Here is a 21899-nt window from a genome sequence, read left to right as displayed (position 1 = left end):
ACCTAGTTGAAAATATGACGGCTTTATCAGAGTTACGATTGTTGGTCATACTTATCTTGATAAGCAAGATACTTATCTTGCTATCTGATAAATCAATTTAAATAAGTTGACAATCCATGCTAAATGATGCAGGGATCCAGTGTTTTTAAACATTGACTCTTCATTAGAATCCCCTGGAAGATTATTTAAAAAACAAACAAGAAAACAACAACAAAACAAACTGGTTCACAGTGTCTGCCCAGAGTCATTGCATTAGAATATCTAGGCAGAAAAGTAAGCATCTGTTCTTTCAAAAAAGAAAAAAAAAAAAACAAAAAAACTCTATTGGTGATTCCAATTCACAGTGTAGGACAAGAACCGTAGCACAGTTTAGATTTTTTTATTTCTGGAGTCTCTACTCAGGTCCTATTCCTTTCTTTAAAAAGCAGATAAGTTGATGAAGAGCAAATAGAAGTTATTCTCCAGTTTGCTATAAGATTGAATTCGTGAAACAGTGTCACTCAGATATTTCAGACTTCATCTGGTTTAATAATCTTCCCACTAAAAAAAAGATTTCTTAGGAAATTATTTATTTACTGTGATCACATTCACTGAAAATATGAATGCATAATTTATTAATATGCTGTTCTGAAGAAACTCTTGAAAGTGTACAATGACTAACTAAGACATAGTCACGGGACTTGTTAAAGGGTAAAGCCCTTAATTTATTAGATTTTCAGCATTATAGCATAATTCAATGACATGCTTGATAATTTGCACCACAGTTTTATTTTCACATTGGCAGAATAAATTCCTTGTTATATACCAGTTAAAAAGTGCCATTATCCTTAAACTTTTTCCATAAAGTTTTATTTTTATAAATAACAACTTTAAAAATAACAAGTATCTGATCACACTGATATAACTGGTAGTGACTTCTCTGCTGCCAATAAATAATGGAAACTCTGGCAATGATACCTAGGGAGTGCATTACCAGAGATTTCACAATTTGATGGTAATTAAAAATTAAGTGTTAACTGTTAATGTGTTAATATTCAAAGTAGTATGTCATTGAATAGAAACATGAAAATTATGTTTTATATATCCACAAATTAAAAAGTGTTTTTGCTCTCATTATTGGTTTATAAAATTATATTTAACTTTCTATTTGTAAATTATAGTGATTAGAATAATAAAATACAAGAATATATTTTATGTACAATTTGAAATTAATATCACTCTTGATTTTCTAATCATACATGTTTTGATTCTTTCTTTTCTTGTTTTCCTGTTGTTTCAGTAAATGAGGGAGGTATTAAGACAGCTTCCAATTTATGCCCAGATCCAGGAGAACCAGAAAATGGGAAGAGAGTTGGATCAGATTTTAGGTACGATTTTAAATTGTTTATTTCATTATTAACTTTGTTAAAGTTTATTTTAATTTAAATTTCAAATATAACTAATAATATGGACATGAAGATGTGACTTAAAAGTGTGGCAGCTAGATTTCACTAATGTGTTATGATTAATAATATTTCACTGAAGTGACTAATTAAATAACATCAAATTTATTAGGGAACTGTTTGAAGTTTAAATGATTAATTTATTGTCATGTGCTATGTGGGAGAAGTGAGTTGGATCCCTGGGTTGGGAAGATTCCCTGGAGGAGGGCATGGCAACCCACTCCAGTATACTTGCCTGGAGAATCATCATGGACATCGGAGCCTGTCAGGCTAGAGTCCATGGGGTCACAAGAAGTTGGACATAACTGAGCAACTCAGCACAGCACAGCACAGTAAGTGAAAAATCATGAGATTAAACTTGAAATACATGAGTTTGAATTCATATTCTGATATTTATTAATTGTCTGATCTTGAGTAAGTTTTTCAATCCTGTCTGCCAGAGTTTCCTCTTCTGTAATATGTAAATCAAATTAACACATAGAATGATGTTTCAAATTAGATACTGTGTGTGAAATCTTCCTGCAAATGTTCTATAAACATTTTATTTAAAAGAAAATTTAATTTGAATAAGTTTTATCTCCATCTTAAATTTAGTATTTATTTTAAAAATTGAAATTAACAAGTTTACTTACAGCTTAGAAAATATACATAGTAGACTAGGCTTCCTAGGTGGTGCTAGAGGTAAAGAATCTGCCTGCCAATGCAGGAAATAAAAAAGACATGGGTTCCATCCCTGGTTCGGAAAGATCTCCTGGAGGAGGGCACAGTAACCCATTCCAGTATTCTTCACTGGAGAATCCCATGGACAGAAGAGACTGGTAGACTACAGTTCATGAGGTTGCAGAGAGTCAGACACGACTGAAGCGATTTAGCACACAGAGCACTCATGGTTAAATGTGTCAGAGGAATAGTGCACTCAATAGTATGGTAACTATTAATTTACACTATGACACAATATTGTTTAAAAATATTGAATTTTCAGTAGTTCTCTGAATGTAACATTTTACAAACAAAAGATACAAAAATCCTATAAAATACTAAGTGATAATTTAGTTCACAAATACTATTTTCACAAAATATTCATGATATATTAAATTTAAAAGTGATAATGGTTATAGTTTCACATACTACACATTTGCATTCTTCTTTATTCTGTTTGTGTAAAGGACAAATGATATGCTGAAGAAATTCCCGGTGACTAAAAAGGTAGTTCTTATAATAAAAACCTATGAATATTTTGTCTCCATGGATCATTTGACATAAAGTTATATTTTGATATTCTTGGAGGGGAAAACAATATTATTTCAATATGAATAAAATTGTAATTTTCTAAAAAATTGCAGAACTTTAACCAGGCTGATAATTAATATGGATAATATTGTTTGAAAATCACATTAAAAAGAAATTCAAAAGACCCAGAATCCAGTTAGAATTAGAGTTTAATAAACTAAGTAAGTATATTAAAAATCAACTAAATCTCAATCTCAGTAGTTAAAAGTGATATTTTATAGACTGCAAAGTATCATCAGTATACCTGGTATTTGTACATGTATTCTTTATTTAATAAAAACCCTATAATAATAAAACCTATAATAAAAAACCTGTTTGTTATTTTATTCCACTTTGGCTCAGATGGTAAAATATCTGCCTGCAATGCAGGAGACCCAGGTTCGATCCCTGGGTTGGAAAGATCCCTTGGAAAAGGGAATGGCTTTCGGAGAAGGCAGTGGGAACCCACTCCAGTACTCTTGCCTGGAGAATCTCATGGATGGAGGAGCCTGGTAGGCTACAGTCCATGGGGTCGCTAAGTGTCGGACATGACTGAGTGACTTCACTTTCACTTTTCACTTTCATGCATTGGAGAAGGAAATGGCAACCCACTCCAGTATTCTTGCCTGGAGAATCCCAGGGACAGAGGAGCCTGTTGGGCTGCCATCTATAGGGTCACACAGAGTCGGACAGACTGACGTGACTTAGCAGCAGCAGCAGCACCCACTCCAGTATTCTTGCCTAGAGAATTCCATGGAAAGGAGAGCCTACAGTCCATGGAGTCAAAAAGAATCAGACACAACTGAGCAACTAACAGTTTTATTTTCACTTACAAATAATAAAACTGAAAGTCTGCTTATCCAGCTAATAATTTTATGGAGCTGAAATATGAACTCATTACTTCCTGATTCTATATCCTGACCCTTTAATCACTGTGTTACATTATGCTTTGAAACCAAACAAACTTCATTCAGATCCCATTCTTACAATCAACCATCAATATATCGTCTTTTCTGAGGATGTTTTCCTCAGATCTAAAAACGATAATACCTGTTTCCTAGGATTGAGGGGAATATTGCATGAGATATGTAAACATGGTAGCAAACTTAAGACTAATAAGCATTTAATTCTAGCTGCTATTACAGTATGGAAAGGTAACTGGAAATAATTATCATTGATGTTAGTGTCTATTTGGTCTCACTTTTTACAAAAATATGGGGTTTATTAGAAATAGGCTTGTTACTATTAGTAATAGTAATATAGTGGCTTAAATTACCTTTTAGTAAATTTCAAATCATCAGATTATCCTGCAATAATTTTTTAGGCTCCCTGATAGATGTTAAGAATCCAGGAGCTTTCAATCAGGCTAAGATATACTCTTATGATTTAAGAATATTTAAAAATATTATGGAGACAGAACAGTTACTGTATTTTTGGCAACTAGATGAAGTTCACAGAGGAAATGTTGAACTATGTGATAAAGTGTGATTAGAATCTGTTATGTAAAGACATGAAGTCCAGAGACCAATTATATTTTTATACATTCATTATTTACTTGTTTTGCTTGCCTGTTATGTGCCTGGCTTTGAACCAGGGACAAATAACACACATAACAGCAGACATAGTACATGTCCCACATAGTACTTCAAATTTAATGGTGCAAAAAGACTATAATTAAATGAATCTCAAAAGAAAGTACTGTGAAGTCAAAAATTGAGGATAAAATTGTCAGGATAGGATCCCACCCAATGTAAGAAGGTCCCACTTTCATTGATACCAGAAGAATTTAATGCCTCTTTTCTACAGGAAAGGAAGAGCCTCACACTCATAGAGAGCTTGATGAGCTATTTCAGGAAAATGAAGATCAGAGAGTCTAAATTATAGAATGTAAATTGGAGAAAAACACAGAATGCAATAGAAAAGTGGTAGAATGAAGTTGAGATGTGGAGAAAACAATCTCTTCTGCAGAGGAAGCAAATTGGCAGCCATTCTACCTAATCTGGTCTGAAGATATGTTTTGTTTTAAACACACAGTGTTTTTTAAAATATGAGAGTCAACATTTGAAAATCAGGAGATTTTACACACACACACTCATACAATCATTCAAATATTTTTGTAATTCAGTTTTTAGATTTTGCCCCTAAAACCAATGTACCTTCCTTGCAACATCTACTGGAACCTATTAACATGTGTTCCCTTTAGGCAGAACAAGCTCTCTGGTTCACAATGGTCACACCTAGGCTTCTTCACTCATTCAGCTTTCTTCTTGTCATTCTGTCACCAAGTTGTGTCTGATTGTTGCAGACTTATGGATTGTAGCATGTCAGACTCCTCATTTAGCTTACCTATCTTTTAAGGAAGGCTATAAAGAGTTGTGAGAGAAGGAACAGATTCAATTTGTCTTTTCAGTACATTATGCTTCATACTTTAGATAAATAAAGTAAATAGAAGTTTTAGTTAGAAGGCCGCTGAAGTAGTCTGGATTTAAGATGGTAGAGACTTGTAATATGGTAATTGCAGTGAACTAGAATCTGTGACCTAGGGCAAAAATCTATGCCATTTCATGATGTGATGAAATTTAAGAAGCTATTTTATCATTCTCACGAGTGGCAAGAGAAATAAGTGTAAATGAAGCAAGAGAAAGAAGTCCTTAAAAGGGGGTCCAGAATGTTTAATACAATTGAAAAATTGAAAATGATGAGAACAGAAGACTGTTAAGTTCAACAACATGAAGGTTGTTGGGAAGAGTGATTTCATTGGAGTGACAGAGGTTGAGACAAATTGAGATAATCTAAAGAGTGAATAGACAGTTCGGATAGGTAATAGCTTTGGAACATCAAATTCTGTAAAGCAGAAGAATAATGGGTAAGTTCTGTAGTCACTAGGAAGTCAAAAGAGATTTCCTTTTTAGAGAAATAAGAAACCAGAGCATATTTGTTGGTTAATATAAATAATCCTGTAAGAGGAAAATACTGATGATAGGAAAAACAATAAGTGAAAGAACATAACTCTTTTGGAGAAAATAAGCACAATTCCAAGGGTGGGTCGAGGTTTTGTGACAGGAAAATGAGAGAGCTCATGTTTAATAATTTTACTTTGGTAATGATGCATCAAGCAAGACCCTATATCACACACACACACACACACACACGTTCCTGTCTCACAGGAGATGGGGATGTATAGGAAAGGAACTTGGAGAGAAAAAGCTGGAAATAGTAATCACCAATATTGGGAAATCAAGTTTGATATAGAAACATTGCCTTGTTAAGTAATTTTTAGAGTCCTGTTGAGATTGAGAATAATGAATATACCCTGTTATATGATTTCTATTTAGAATTCCTGATTTAAAAAAAAAAAAAAAAGAATTCCTGATTTTCCCAGGTATAAGCGTGAAAAGGACTGTGCAAAGGCATGATAAACATCAGTACATTCAGGAAATTGCTAGTGATTCTTTTAGGCATAACTAATAAAAACATGGATCTGGAAAAAAGAAAATATCAAGCAGAGATATGAGTTGGTGGCTCTTTACAAGAGGAGTGGATTAGATTGTCTTTCAATTTCAATGTCAGCTACAATCAGGACCGATTCAGAAATAGTAGATACAATATTTTTAGATTAATCTTTTTCAGAAGGAAAAATAACAACTTTTCTGTGTTTAAAAAGTATGAAACAATGGTCATTCGTATATAAAAGGTATGAGAAGCACCCCAAAGAATAAGAAAAGGGAAAGTCCGTAGAGGAATAAAAATCACTGTCAAAAGATACACTGTATCAGCGCATTATAAAGTGATACACTTAGTTCAGAGCTTAAATTAACTTCCTTTTACTGGGCCCCTGTCATCTCAAAGGAAAATTAGCCTTTATGAGGCAGATACACAATGAATCACAACCTCCACATACAGAGGAAGACTGGTTTACTTAATTGAAGGACCAGCCTCTGTCCCATGTAAATATAAAATACCTTTTGTTTATTGGCTTCATATCTGTTAAGAATGTTTTTCTCTATTATTCATACATTAAAAAACTCTACCAAGACAGTTTCTAAAGATGTGCCAACCACCATTGCTAAAGTAATGACAGCCCCTGAATGTATTGGCATGGGATCTAGGGAGAACAATTCCTATATTATTTTCAAGTGGAATATTTTTTTATTTGTAATGCACAAAAAATATTTAGGAGGTAGAGTGGCTTCCAATTTTTTTTATATTGTAAACACTATTTCCAAGCAAATCAGACGTAAAGCTTGATAGTAATTACAAGCTGCCAGGTGCATGGCAGGAGTGAGGGAAAGACAGGAAAGTCAGTTCAGTTCAGTTCCGTCGCTCAGTTGTGTCCGACTCTTTGTGACACCATGAATTGCAGCATGCCAGGCCTCCCTGTCCATCAACAACTCCTGGAGTTCACTCAAACTCAAGTCCATCAAGTCGGTGATGCCATCCAGCCATCTCATCCTCTCTCATCCCCTTTTCCTCCTGCCCCCGATCTCTCCCAACATCAGAGTCTTTTCCAATGAGTCAACTCTTTGCATGAGGTGGCCAAAGTACTGGAGTTTCAGCTTTAGCATCATTCCTTCCAAAGAACACCCAGGAACGATCTTTGGAATAGACTGGTTGCATCTCCTTGCAGTCCAAGGGACTCTCAAGAGTCTTCTCCAACACCACAGCTCAAAAGCATCAATCCTTTGGCACTCAGCTTTCTTCACAGTCCAACTCTCACATCCATACATGACTACTGGAAAAACGATAGCCTTGACTAGACAGACCTTTGTTGGCAAAGTAAGGTCTCTGCTTTTGAATATGCTATCTAGGTTGGTCATAACTTTCCTTCCAAAGAGTAATCGTCTTTTAATTTCATGGCTGCAGTCACCATCTGCAGTGATTTGGGAACCCCCCAAAATAAAGTCAGCCACTGTTTCCACTGTTTCCCCATTTATTTCCCATTAAGTGATGGGACCAGATGCCATGATCTTAGTTTTCTGAATGTTGAGCTTTAATCCAACTTTTTCACTCTCCTCTTTCACTTTCATCAAGAGGCCCTTAAATTGTTCTTCACTTTTTTGCATTTATTTTCCATGGGGATGGTTTTGATCCCTGCCTCCTGTACAATGTCATGAATCTCCGTCCATAGTTCATCAGGCCCTCTGCCTATCAGAACTAATTCCTTGAATCTATTTCTCATTTCCAAAACCGAAACTCACTTTTGGTTTTATTATTACCAAATAAGAAACATATTCTCTGCTATTTCAGTCTTGGTATATAGCGGGGTTTTTATATTCCAAATGAAAACCCAAATTTTGGATCAAACATTACTTTTTGCTCTCAAAAAGACAAACAAGGTCTCTCCTGGAGAAGGAAAGTGTATATAAACCCAAGCATCTCAAGCTGAGCTTTCCCAGAATTTGTTTATGATTTCAAAAGATTTAAAAATTTAATTTATTGTTCAACACAGAAACTGCTGTCAGGTTCATTATTTCTTTGGCAGCATTTCTCCATTTAAAAGCCTGTTATGCTCCATAGGAATTTCAAATTAAAAACAAAACTTTTAAGATCTCAAAGCACAGACTCTGGGGATCTCACCTTGGAGATTAAAACATAAAATGACAATTAAAATATTAAAGTTTATAATATGCCTTTATTTGTCAAGGGTTTTCTTATATATTTCCTCATTGCTTATAAAAATATTGGTTTTGTGCATGCAAGAATATTTCTGTTTTAGAAACTGCTGCCTTACTTGTCATTTAGTTTTATGATGAGTTTGAAGTCCTGCTATAAAATCATATGATCAAAGAAATTAACAGAAAAATGATGAAGCTCCAGGTTTGCTATCTTAAGCAGTTTAGTTCGCTACATATTGAACTATTTTTGTCATGTTTACAAAAACATGAATAATATTATTCATATTAATAATAATCCTTGGATTTCTGATTTAAAGGATTTTACACTTAGAAAAGTCTTATAAGACAAGGAAAAATATGTTTAAGTACAGTAATGAAGATATGCACAATGCTAGAGGAGTTTACCAGATTGTAACAGATTGTGGAAGCAGGAAAAGCTTTATGAAAGAGGTTTTCTAGTGGGTCCTTGAAGAATGAATAGGATGACACTAGCACAAATGCTAGGACAGAATACTCCAGGGGGAAGAAATGATACAACTGAGTGAAGATGTCAAGGAAAATCAGACATATCTGAGGCAAACTATTAGGTCACCATAAAAATATGCTCGATAAATATGGCAATATTGGACATATTTTGAGATGTTTTAGATGCAAAATTGAGTTATCTGTGAATAAGTAGTCCATAGGACTGCTCTGCCGGTGTGAGTTGAAGAACACATTATCACAGATACTTTTGTTAAGACTAAGATGATAATGGCATGCACACAGATGAAAAGGGGAAGGATCTGCAGTGAGTGAAGCTGACATTGCAGTTATAGGGTCACTGCAAAATAAAAGGGCAACTATAATGTGGCTATGGAGAGTGAGATGGGGCAGCTGTTCTTAACTGTCAAATAACACGTCTCAATTTAAATGCCTCTTTTCCTTTTCTCTAAACTTCTCCCTCACAGAAATTACTGCCATGCTAGGAGAATGAAAAGTTTGAGTCTATTATACCAATATACTAGAAAAGTATATTGTATAAAAGTATATAAGTATACTAGAAAAGTCAAAAAACAACTGGAGTAACAGGCAAATTTGGCCTTGGAGTACAGAATGAAGGATGGCAAAGACACACAAAGTTTTGCCAAGACAACACACTGTACAAAGCAACACCCTCTTCCAACAACACAAGACTCTATACATGGACATCTCCAGATGGTCAACACCGAAATCAGATTAATTATATTCTTTGCAGTCAAAGAAGGAGAAACTCTATAGAGTCAGCAAAAGTAAGACTAGGAGCTAACTGTGGTTCAGATGATGAATTCCTTAATGCCAAATTCAGACTTAAATTGAATAAAGTAGGGAAAACCACTAGACCATTCAGGTATGACCTAAATAAAATCCCTTATGATTATACAGTAGAAGTGAGAAATAGATTTAAGGGACTAGATCTGATAGACAGAGTGCCTAATGAACTATGGATGGAGATTCGTGGCAAGGTACAGGAGACAGGGATCAAGACCATCCCCAAGAAAAAGAATTGCAAAAAAGCAAAATGGCTGTCTGAGGAGGCCTTACAAATAGCTGTGAAAAGAAGAGAAGTGAAAAGCAAAGGAGAAAAGGTAAAATATACCCATTTAAATACAGAGTTCCAAAGAATAGCAGGGAGAGATAAGAAAGCCCTCCTGAGTGTTCAGTGCAAAGAAATAGAGGTAAATAATAGAATGGGAAAGACTAAAGATCCCTTCAAGAAAATTAGAGATACCAAGGCAACATTTCATGCAAATATGGGCACATAAAGGACAGAAAAGGTATGGACCTAAGAGAAGCAGAAGGTATTGAAAAGAGGTGGCAACAATACACAGAAGTACTGTACGAAAAAGACCTTCACAACAGATAATCACGACAGTGTAATCACTCACATAGAGCCAGACATCCTGGAATGTGAACTCAAGTGGACTTAGGAAGCATCACTATGAACAAGGCTAGTGGAGGTGATGTAAGGCTAGTGAAGGTGATGTAATGCCAGTTGAGCTATTTCAAATCCTAAATGATGTTGCTGTGAAGGTGCTGCATTCAATATGCCAGCAAATTTGGAACACTCAGCAGTGGCCACAGGACTGGAAAAGGTCAGTTTTCATTCCAATCCCAAAGAAAGGCAATGCCAAAGAATCGCAAACTACCACACAATTGCACTCATCTCACATGCTAGTAAATTAATGCTCAAAATTCTCCAAGCCAGGCTTCAGCAATACGTGAACTGTGAACTTCCACATGTTCAAGCTGGATTTATAAAAGGCAGAGGAACCAGAGATTAAATTGCCAACATTCGCTGGTCATTGAAAAAGCAAGATAGCTCAGGAAAAACATCTAATTCTGATTTATTGAATATGCCAAAGCCTTAATTGTGTGGATCATCACAAACTGTGGAAAAATCTGAAAGAGATGGCAATACCAGACCACCTGACTTGCCTCTTGAGAAATCTTTATGCAGGTCAGGAAAAAAGAGTTAGAACTGGACATGGAACAACAGACCATTTCCAAATAGGGAAAGGAGTATGTCAAGGCTGTATATTGTTGGCTGCTTATTTAACTTGTATGCAGAGTACATTATGAGAAACGTTTGGTCTGAATGAAGCACAACCTGACATCAAGATTGCCATGATAAATATCCATAACCTCAGATATGCAGATGATACCACCCTTATGGCAGAAAGTGAAGAACAACTTAAGAGCTTTTTGATGAAAGTGAAAGACGAGAGTGAAAAAGTTGGCTTAAAGCTCAACATTCAGTAAACTAAGATCATGGCATTTGGTCCCATCACTTCATGGCAAATAGACGGGGAAACAGTGGAAAGAGTGGCTGACTTTATTTTTCTGGGCTCTAGAATCACTGCAGATGGTGATTGCAGCCATGAAATTAAAAGACGCTTACTCCTTGGAAGGAAAGTTATGACCAACCTAGATGGCATATTACAAAGCAGAAACGTTACTTTGTCAACAAAGATCCATCTAGTCAAGGCTATAGTTTTTCCAGTAGTCATGTATGTATGTGAGAGTTGGACTATAAAGAAAGCTGAGCCCTGAAGAGTTGATGCCTTTGAACTGTGGTGTTGGAGAAGACTCTTGAGAGTCCCCTGGACTGCAAGGAGATCCAACCATTCCATTCTAAAGGAAATCAGTCCTGAATATTCATTGGAAGGACTGATGTTGAAGCTGAAAATCCAATACTTTGGCCACATGATGTGAAGAACTGACTCATTTGAAAAGACTGATGCTGGAGAAAATTGAAGGCAGGAAGAGATGGGGACCACAGAGTATGAGATGGTCGGATGGCATCAGACTCAATGGACCAGAGTTTGAGTAAACCCCAGGAGTTAGTGATAGACAGGGAGGCCTTACGTGCTACAGTTCATGGGGTTGTAAAGAGTCAGATATGACTGAGCGACTGAACTGAACTGAATATTAAAACAGTACCATAATGAGGAAAAGCTGACTCTGATCATGCATCTGTCACACTTTTGAATTTGGACCCATCTTCAATCCCTGTCTTAGCATGATTTCTAAATATGTTCATTTATGTATCTAACTTTAGTATTTGCAAAGAGATCATTAATAGAAATTTGCAAAGGTGCAAATCTTTAACTTTTAAAGAATAGCTACCCATGTGACACTACCTTATCATACAACTACTTCCTAATGTTTTGTAATCTGGCTTTTTGCGTCATCTCTAATTATTAATGACTTATCCATCCCAAATTAAATTAGTTTGTGTAGTCCTCATTTCCCTTGACTCTACTGTCATCATTGTAATATCTTTATTACATGGTCTTGGTTATTTGCATGACCAAGAAATACCTTAGTTTCCCCAAATCTACTCTTTGCCCATCCATTTTTCATTCTTTTCTTGGGTAATTTGTTTTCTCCTCCCATTCCCTAAAAATAAACCTTTTTCAATGTTCCATTTTCAAAATTCTCATCTTCTACTGTATATTAGGCTTTAAGAATAGCATTACTTCTGAAAGATTCAATATTCATGACTTTCTATGTTTCTCCTGCTGCTGCTGCTAAGTCGCTTCAGTCGTGTCCGACTCTGTGCAACCCCGTAGATGACAGCCTACCAGGCCCCCCATTCCTGGGATTCTCTGGGCAAGAACATTGGAGTGGGGTCTTTATTATTTTCACTCACCTGAGATATGGATATTTACTTTTTTTAACTTAAAAAAAAATTAAGTTAGTTTTTTCTCCACAACACATATACATCGTTGCAAATGAGAGAACATGAAATTTGGAATTAGAATAATTTTAATTTTAGATACGGTCACTCTTATTTGATTTAGAGAAGCTCATTATTGTTCCCAAAGTTCTGTTTCTTCAATAAAAGTGGAAAGAGTAACACCAAACTGTTCTGCTTTAGTGAAGGACTAGATTATCTGTCATAAAATGGCATATTTAAGTACCCAGAATTAAGTAGGGCTGAATAAATGCTTGGTTATTTATCTTTTCTTTTTCTTTTTGATTTTCCTATGATTTTCCCAGTAAATACAGATTTAAAAATCTTTATAAATACAGCAATTTATTGATTCTGCTTCTTCAATCTCATTAATTTATTATTTTCAACTCATATTGACTCTTTCTTACCTTATACCCTTAAGAATTCTAACCATTGCAGTAGCAATGGTTACCTCTTCTGTTGGAGGTATAATATGCTTGTCTTTCAGATAAATATTCTTATTATACAGCTCCTGATACATTACTCCTGTATCAAAAATGTGTTATCTCCCAAAGTTCACTGAATTAAGAAATTATATCGGTTATTTCACATAGACATATAGCATATGCACATGCATGCTAAGTCACTTCAGTTCAGTTCAGTTCAGTCACTCAGTCGTGTCCAACTCTTTGCAACTCCATGAATCGCAGCATGCCAGGCCTCCCTGTCCATCACCAACTGCCAGAGTCTACCTAAACCCATGTCCATTGAATCGGTGATGCCATCCAACCATCTCATCCACTGTCATCCCCTTTTCTTCCTGCCCTCAGTCTTTCCCAGCATCAGGATCTTTTCAAATCAGTCACCTCTTCACATCAGGTGGCCAAATAATTGGAGTTTCAACTTTATCATCAGTCCTTCCAATGGACACCCAGGATTGATCTCCTTTAGGATGGACTGGTTGGATCTCCTTGCAGTCCAAAGGACTCTCAAGGTTCTTCTCCAACACCACAGTTCAAAAGCATCAATTCTTTGGCACTCAGCTTTCTTTATAGTCCAATGCTCATATCCATACATAAATACTGGAAAAACCATAGCCTTGACTAGACAGACCTTTGTTGACAAAGTAATATCTCTGCTTTGTAATATGCCGTCTAGGTTGTCATAACTTTCTTTCCAAGGAATAAGCGTCTTTTAAGTTCATGGCTGCAATCACCATCTGCAGTGATTTTGGAGCCCCAAAAAATAAAGTCAGCCACTGTTTCCACTGTTTCCCCATCTATTTCCCATGAAGTGATGGGACCAGATGCTATGATCTTAGTTTTCTGAGAGTTGAGCTTTAAGCCAACTTCTTCTCTCTCCTCTTTCACTTTCATCAAGAGGCTCTTTAGTTGTGTCCAACTCTTTGTGACCCTATGGATGGTAGCCTGTCAGGCTCCTCTGTCCATGGAATTCTTCAAGCAAGAATATTGGGAGTGGGTTGTTATGCCCTCCTCCAGGGGATCTTCCTGACTCAAGTATCAAACCCCTGTCTCCTATGACTCCTGTATTGCAGGCAGATTCCTTATCCTCTGAGCCACCGGAGAATCCCTGACATATAGCATACATTAACTTAAAAGTACTTTCACAACCATTATGTTGTTACTAATTAAAACATTGTACATGTCAATGTTGCCGTTTTGCTCATGAGTAAACTTGTATGCCAGAAGTTTGCACACTTAGCAGTAATAAAGGCATGCCTTGAACCCAGAGCTTATGACTTGCAATTTGGTGCTCTTCCTGCCTCACTTATATGTGCATTCTTGGATTTAAATTTCTCCTTAATATAGTCCAAATCTAACTTTCTGACATTATATTTCCATTTCTACCATGTTGTGTTACAACATGCTAAACGTGTGTCTTCAGAAAACATATCATTTTAGTTGTGTGATGTGTAGTTTAAAAAGAAACATTAAAAAACACAAACTACTGTTCCCTGAAATTAACCATTTGCTTAAGGCAAACGGTTCTTCCAAATGTCTCTACACTTCATCAGCTCAGTAATATAACGCATGCTCTTCTCCCATCCTAGAATATGTTTGCCTATGAGAATTGTATCCACTCTTCAAATGGACTGGGTTTTCCCATAACTTGTATCCATGTTCTCTTGTTCATATGGTTTGAATGATATTCACTTGTGTGCTTCCCTTACAATACTGGAATTTATTTGTTTACTGAAGAAAGATATTATCTTATTATATTTTTGATCACCAATCCAACAACAGTTTAAATGCTTAAGAAAAGCTTGATGAGTTGAATTTGGATAAATCTGTATTGCAACATTCTCTGATGGTATGTTTTAAGACCAGTGCAGTTAAGAATTATAATACTATCATCCCTATTGAAAGCTGTTTCTCATCTCTTTGAGAAAGTTCCTTTAAAAGACATCTTATCTAGGTATGAAAATAAAGAGTAATACAAGCATATATACTCTATTGTGTAGGGCTCAGACTACACAGGACAATTATGATGTGAAAACACTCTAATTTTTAAAAGTCTTTTAAGTTGCATAAATATGTAGAATAAATAGCAAGAAGAGATTTTTGAAAGTTATTCAAAGTATGTTATCTAAGCTGATAGGACATTAGGAAATAACAAAATTTTTGACATGGGAAGGCAATCTTAAATAACGAACCTTAGTCTGTATACTATGCACACTTTCTAAGCTTATAATTTTATATATTTTGTTTGCTTTATCTTCATAGTTTCCTCATTACTGGAGGGAAAAAATGGAAAAACAAGCTGTTATTGCAATGTTTTACTAAAAATGTTGAAAACAGAAGGTGATATAAGAAATGGTTTTCTTTTTAAATGGTTTCATTTAAATCATGGTAATCTTTTGTTGAAATAAAGTTTAAAATATACATAGTTAGAAATATATTAAAATATTACATTTATAGTATAATTTTTGATTAATAAAATTATGGATAAAGAAAGTACTTCTCCTTGTGTATGTGGGAATTGTTTGTGTATACTAATAGTAATTTTAGATTTATAAAAGTGAGATCACTTCATATATTTTATTCCATACATTATCAAATACAATTTTTGAAAAAAAATGTTGAGATAGTATATTAATAATCTCTTCTAATTGATCAGCAGTATGACAGAGTAGAAGCACATGAGCTCACTTCTTGTTTCAAAAATGCCAAAATCACAAGTAACTGCTGAACAACCATCAACGAAAACCAACCAAACAACAACAAAAATTGGAAACTTCCAGAAAAAATAACTATATACAAAGACAAAGGAGGAGCAACAACAAGCTGGTAGGGAAGACACAGTTGCAATAAAATCAACCCAAATCAATACTGAAATCAGATTGATTATATTCTTTGCAGCTGAAGGTGGAAAAGCTCTATATAGTTAGCAAAAACAATACCTGGAGCTGACTGTGGCTCAGATCATGAGCTCCTTTTTTCAAAATTCAGACTTAAATTGAAGAAAGTAGAGAAAACCACAAGGTCATTCAGGTATGGCCTAAATCAAATTCCTTATGATTATACAGTGAAGGTGACAAGTAGATTCAAGGGATTAAACTTGGTAGACAGAGTGCCTGAAGAACTATGGACAAAAGTTTGTGACATTGTACAGGTGACAGTGAACAAAATCATCTTAAAAGAAATGCAAGAAGGAAAAGTGTTTGAGGAGGCCTTACAAATAGCTGAAAAAGAGGAGAAGCAAATGCAAGGGAGAAAGGGAAGGATATACCCAACTGAATGCAGAGTTCCAGAGAATAGCAAGGAGAGATAAGAAAGCCTTCTTACATGAACAATACAAAGAAATAGAGGAAAATGATAGAATGGGAAAGATTAGAGATCTCTTCAAGAAACTTGGAGCTTCCAAGGGACTATTTCCTGCAAGGATGAGCACAATAAAAGACAGAAACTACAAGGACCTAGCAGAAGCAGAAGAGATTAAGAAGAGGTAAAAACAATACACAAGAGAACTATACCAAAATGGTCGTAATGACTTGGATAACCATGATGGTGTGGTCAGTCACCTAGAGCCAGACATCCTGGAGTATGAAGTCAAGTAGGTCTTAGGAAGCATTACTATGATCTAATGCTCCAGTACTCTTGCCTGGAAAATCCCATGGATGGAGGAGGCTGGTTGGCTGCAGTCCATGGGGTCGCTAAGTCCATGGGGACACAACTGAGCGACCTCACTTTCACTTTTCACTTTCATGCATTGGAGAAGGAAATGGCAACCCACTCCAGTATTCTTGCCTAGAGAATCCCAGGGACTGGGGAGCCTGGTGGGCTGCCATCTGTGGGGTCGCACAGAGTCGGACATGACTGAAGCGACTTAGCAGCAGCAGCAGCAGCAGCAGCACTGCTAGTGGAAGTGATGGAATTCCAGCTAATCTATTTAAAATCCTAAACGATGCTGCTGCTTAATTGCTGCACTCAATATGTCATCAAATATTGAATACTCAGCAATGGCCACAGTACTGGAAAAAGGTCAGTTTTCTTTCCAATCTTAAATAAGGACAATACCAAAGAATGTTCAAACTACTGTTCAGTTGCTCTTATTTCACATGCTAGTAACATATGTATGTTTAGTCGCTAAGTTGTGTCCAACTCTTTTGCAACACTATGGACTGTAGCTTGACAGGCTCCTCTGTCCATGGGATTTTGCAGGCAAGAATACTTGAGTGGATTTCCATTTCCTTCTTTTGGAGATCTTCCTGACCCAGGGATTGAACCAGCATCTCTTGCATTGCAGGTGGATAATTTACTGCTTAGATACTGAAGAATTTCGCTTTGAAGACCAGCAGGGTTTTATCTCAGGATTTTCACAAGTTTGAGGGAAATAGAAACAGACCTCCACAAAGTCCCAGGCATACCAGGAACCAGAGAAAAATGCAGTAACCTCATAAGAGATTGGACCAGACCCACAGGGTCTCCTTTGGAGGACTGGGGTGGCTGTGGCTCACTTCAGGGACATAGACATTTTCAGCAGCAGTTCTGGAGAGCACTCACTGATTCAAGCCCTCCTGGAGGCTTTCATTTAGATTTCAAGACCTAGCCCCACCCAACAGTCTGTAGGTTCCAGTTCTGGGATGCCTCAGGCCAGAAAACCAACAGGATGGGAACATAGCTCCACCCATCAACAGACAGGCTGCTTAGAATCTTGATGAACATGAACCTGCCCACCAAAGTGACAAGACTCAGCTCCACCCACCAGTTGACAGGAACCAGGCCTTCCCATTGAGAAACCAGCACAAGCCTCTTAGCTTCACTCACCAGAGGGCAGATAGCAGATGCAAGAAGAAGCACAATCTTCAGCCTATGAAATGGAAACCACAATCTCAGAAGGTTAGAGACAGCAGAGGAATATGTCCCAGATGAAGAAGCAAGATACAACCCCAGAGAACAAGTAAGTGAAGTGAAAATAGGAGATCTATTGGAAAAAAAATTCAGAGTAATGATAGTGAAGATCATCCAAGATTTTGGAAGAGAATGGAAGCACAGGTTGAGAAGACATTAAGAAATGTTAAATAAAGAAATGTTTTATCTATAAAAACTAAAGAACAAATGGAGATGAGTGATATAATTCAAAAGAAAAATACACTGGCAGGAATCAATAGAGTAACTAAGGCAGAAGAATGAATAAGTGAGCTGAAAGATAGAATGCTGTAAATCACTGTAATGTTACCCAATCCAGGAAGTGCAGACAGTCCCAATCAAGATAAACCCAAGGAGGAAACCAAAAATCAAGAGTAATCAAACTGATAAAGACAAAGAAAAGATATTAAAAGCAACAAGGATAAAGCAATAAATAACATACAAAGAAATTTGTGTAAGGTTATAAGCTGATTTTGCAACAGAAATTCTGCAGGTCAGAAAGGAGTGGCACAATATATTTAAAATGGTGAAAGGGAAAAACTTACAATTGAGAATACTCTCCCCGGCAAGACTTTCATTCAGATTCAACAGAGAAATAAAAAACTTTACAGACAAGCAAAAGCTAAGAGAATTCACCACCAGAGCAGCTTTGCAACGAAGGATGAAAAAACTTCTCTAAGTGGAAAAGAAAAGTCAACTACTAGAAACAAGAAAAGTATGAATGGAAAAGCTCACCAATAAAGGCAAACATAAAGTTAAGGAAGGAAATCATCTGCACACAAATATGATGTCAAAACCAGCACTTTGATAAGAGGGTAGCACAAATGCAGGCATTGTAAATGCATTTGAAATTAAGATGACAACAAATTAAAGAAATATTATATCAAAACCTCAAGGTAACTGCAGACTAAAAATCTACAACAGATACAAAAGAAAGAAAAAGAAATCCAAACACAACACTAAAGTTAGTCAACAAGTCACAAGAGAAGAGAACAAAAGAGGAAGGATAGAAAAAAGACCTACAAAAACAAATTGAAAATCTTTAAGAAAATGGCAGTAAGAATATATGTGTCAGTGATTTCCTTAAATGTAAATGGATTAAATACTCCAATCAAAAGATATAGACTGGTTGAGCAGATAGGAAAATAGAATCCATATATTATATATTCTCTTTGAGAGACCTGCTTCAGATCTAGGGACACATACAGACTGAAAGTGAGGGAATGGAAAAAGGTATTCCCTGCAAATGGAAATCAAGAGTAAGCTGTAATGGCAATAATCATATCAGACAAAATAGACTTTAAAATAAAGACTGTTACAAAAGACAAAAAGGACAGTACATAATGATCAAGGGATAAATCCAAGAAGAAGATATAACAATTTTTATCATTGAATTTATATATGCACCCAACATGGGAGCACTCCAGCAAATAAACCAATACTATTAATATCAGCCATAAAAGGAGAAATTGACAGTGACACAATAATAGTAGAGGACTTTTACACCTCACTTTCATCAATGGACAGATCATCCAGACAAAAGATCAATAAAGAAACCAGGCTTTAAATGACACATTATACCGGATAGACTTAATTGATATGTAGAGCTTTCCATCCAAAAGAAGCAGCATACACATTCTTCTCAGGAGCATCTGGGACATTCTCCAGGATTAATCACATGCTGGGCTATAAAGTGAGCATCACACTATAATCAAGAAAATTGAAATCATATCAAGCATGTTTTCCAACCACAGTATGGGATTAGAAAGCATCAACAAGAAAAATAAAAATGAAAAACAGCAACAACTTCCATGGTGGCTCAATGGTAAAGAATCTGCCTGCAAATGCAGGAGACACAGGTTTGATTTCTGGTCCAGAAAGATCCCCCATACCTCAGAGCAACTAAGCCCATGAGCCACAACTACTGAGTCTGTGCTCTAGAGACCAGGAGCCACAACTACTGAACCCATGTACCACAACTACATCCCCTAGCACTTGTGCTCCACAAAGAAGCCCCCACAATGAGAAGCCTGTGCAGTACAACTAGAGTGTAGCCCCCATTTACTGCAACTAGAGAAAAGTACACATAGCAACAAATCCAGCACATCCGAAAACATATCAACAAAATAAATTATTTTAAAAAGTAAAAATTACAAACACATGGAAGCTAAATAATATGCTACTAAAAACAAATGGAAAACCGATGAAATAAAAAAGGAAAACAAAAACTACCTAGAGTCAAATGAAAATTAAAGAACTGAAATCTAAAACCTATGGGACACAGCAAAAGCAGTTTTAAGAGGGAAGTTTATAGCAATACAGTTTACCTCAGGAAACAAACAAAAAACATGAATAACAAGCCTAATGTCACACCTAAAGCAAATAGAGAAAGAACAAAGAAAACACAAAGTAGAAAGAAATCATAAAGATCTGAGGAGAAATAAATGAAGGGAAATGAAAACAATAGAAAAGATATATGAAACCAAAAGCTGGTTCTTTTAAAGGGTTAAAAAAAATGTTGATAAATCTTTAGCCAGACTTATCAAGAGAACAAGGGAAAGTGCTGAAATCAATAAGACTAGAAATGAAAAAGGATAAATTACAACAGCTATAACAGAAATATAGAGGATCATAAGAACTCTATGCCAATAAAATGGATAATCTACAAATTCTTATTAGATACAATATCACAAGACTGAACTAGGAAGAAATAGAAAATAACAGGCCAGTCACAAGTAATGAAATTGAAGCTGTTTTAAAAACTCTTAACCAATAAAAGTCCAGGACCTGACAGATTCAGAGGAAAATTCTATCAAACATTTAAAGAAGAGTTAATACTTACTATTCTGAAACTCTTCCAAATAATTGTAGAGGAAGGAATACTCCCAAACACATTCTATGAGATCATCATCACCCTGATACCATAATCAGACCAAGGTACCGCAAAGAAAGAAATTTACACACCAGTATCACTGATGAATATAGATGCAAAAATCCTCAAACACTAGCAAACAAATTACTAGTAACAAAATGCTAGCAATCTGAATCCATCAATAGGTTAAAATCGTCATAGACCATCAATAGATTAAAAAGATCATATACCATGCATAACCTCAGATATGCAGATGACACCACCCTTATGGCAGAAAGTGAAGAAGAACTAAAGAGCTTCTTGATGAAAGTAAAAGAGGAGGGTTAAAAAGTTGGCTTAAAACTCAACATTCAAAAAAGTAAGATCATGGCATCTGGTCCAATCACTTCATAGCAAATACATGGGGAAACAATGGCAACAGTGAGAGACTTTATTTTCTTGGCCTCCAAAATCACTGCAGATGCTGATTGCAGCCATGAAATTAAAAGACACTTGCTTCTTGGAAGAAAAGCTATGACCAACCTAGACAGCATATTAAAAAGCAGAGACATTGCTTTGCCAGCAAAAGTCTGTCTAGTCAAATCTATGGTTTTTCTAGTAGTCATGTATAGATGTGAGAGTGAGATAGTAACAAAAGCTGAGCACCAAAGAATTGATGCTGTTGAACTGTGGTGTTAGAGAAGACTCTTGAGAGTCCCTTGGACTGCAAGAAGATCAAACAAGTCAATCCTAAAGAAAATCAGTCCTGAATATTCATTGGAAGGAATTATGCTGAAGCTGGAGCTCCAATACTTTGGACACCTGATGCGAAGAACTGCCTCATTTGAAAAGACCCTGATGCTGGGAAAGATTGAAGGCAGGAGGAGAAGAGGATGACAGAGGATGAGATGGCTGGATGTCATCACTGACTCAATGGACTTGAGTTTGGGTAAACTCCAGGAGTTGGTGATGGACAGGGAAGCCTGGTGTGCTTCAGTTTTGGGGATCGCAAAGAGTTGGACACCACTGAGAGACTGAACTGAACTGATACCATGATCAAGTGTAACTTTATTAAGAAATTTTTAATATCTTCAAATCAGGGTGATACACTATTTCAAGAAATTGAAGAATTAA

At 36.0% G+C, this 21899-nt stretch overlaps 1 protein-coding gene across 1 annotated transcript in view; it reads left to right on the top strand.

The window, feature by feature from the left end:
* LOC108637478 (CUB and sushi domain-containing protein 3-like) overlaps window positions 437–21899 on the top strand; it is a 207682-nt gene continuing 186219 nt past the window's right edge. The window contains exons 1-2 of the mRNA XM_018058092.1: window positions 437–443; window positions 1280–1367. Of these exons, the coding sequence (XP_017913581.1) occupies window positions 437–443; window positions 1280–1367 (95 nt within the window). The remainder of the gene's footprint in view (window positions 444–1279; window positions 1368–21899) is intronic.

Source organism: Capra hircus, chromosome 14, assembly GCF_001704415.2.
Source record: "Capra hircus breed San Clemente chromosome 14, ASM170441v1, whole genome shotgun sequence".
In the NCBI taxonomy this organism is placed as follows: domain Eukaryota; kingdom Metazoa; phylum Chordata; class Mammalia; order Artiodactyla; family Bovidae; genus Capra; species Capra hircus.
Note: the sequence above shows the minus strand (reverse complement) of the source record. Positions and strands in the feature narration are given on the sequence as shown.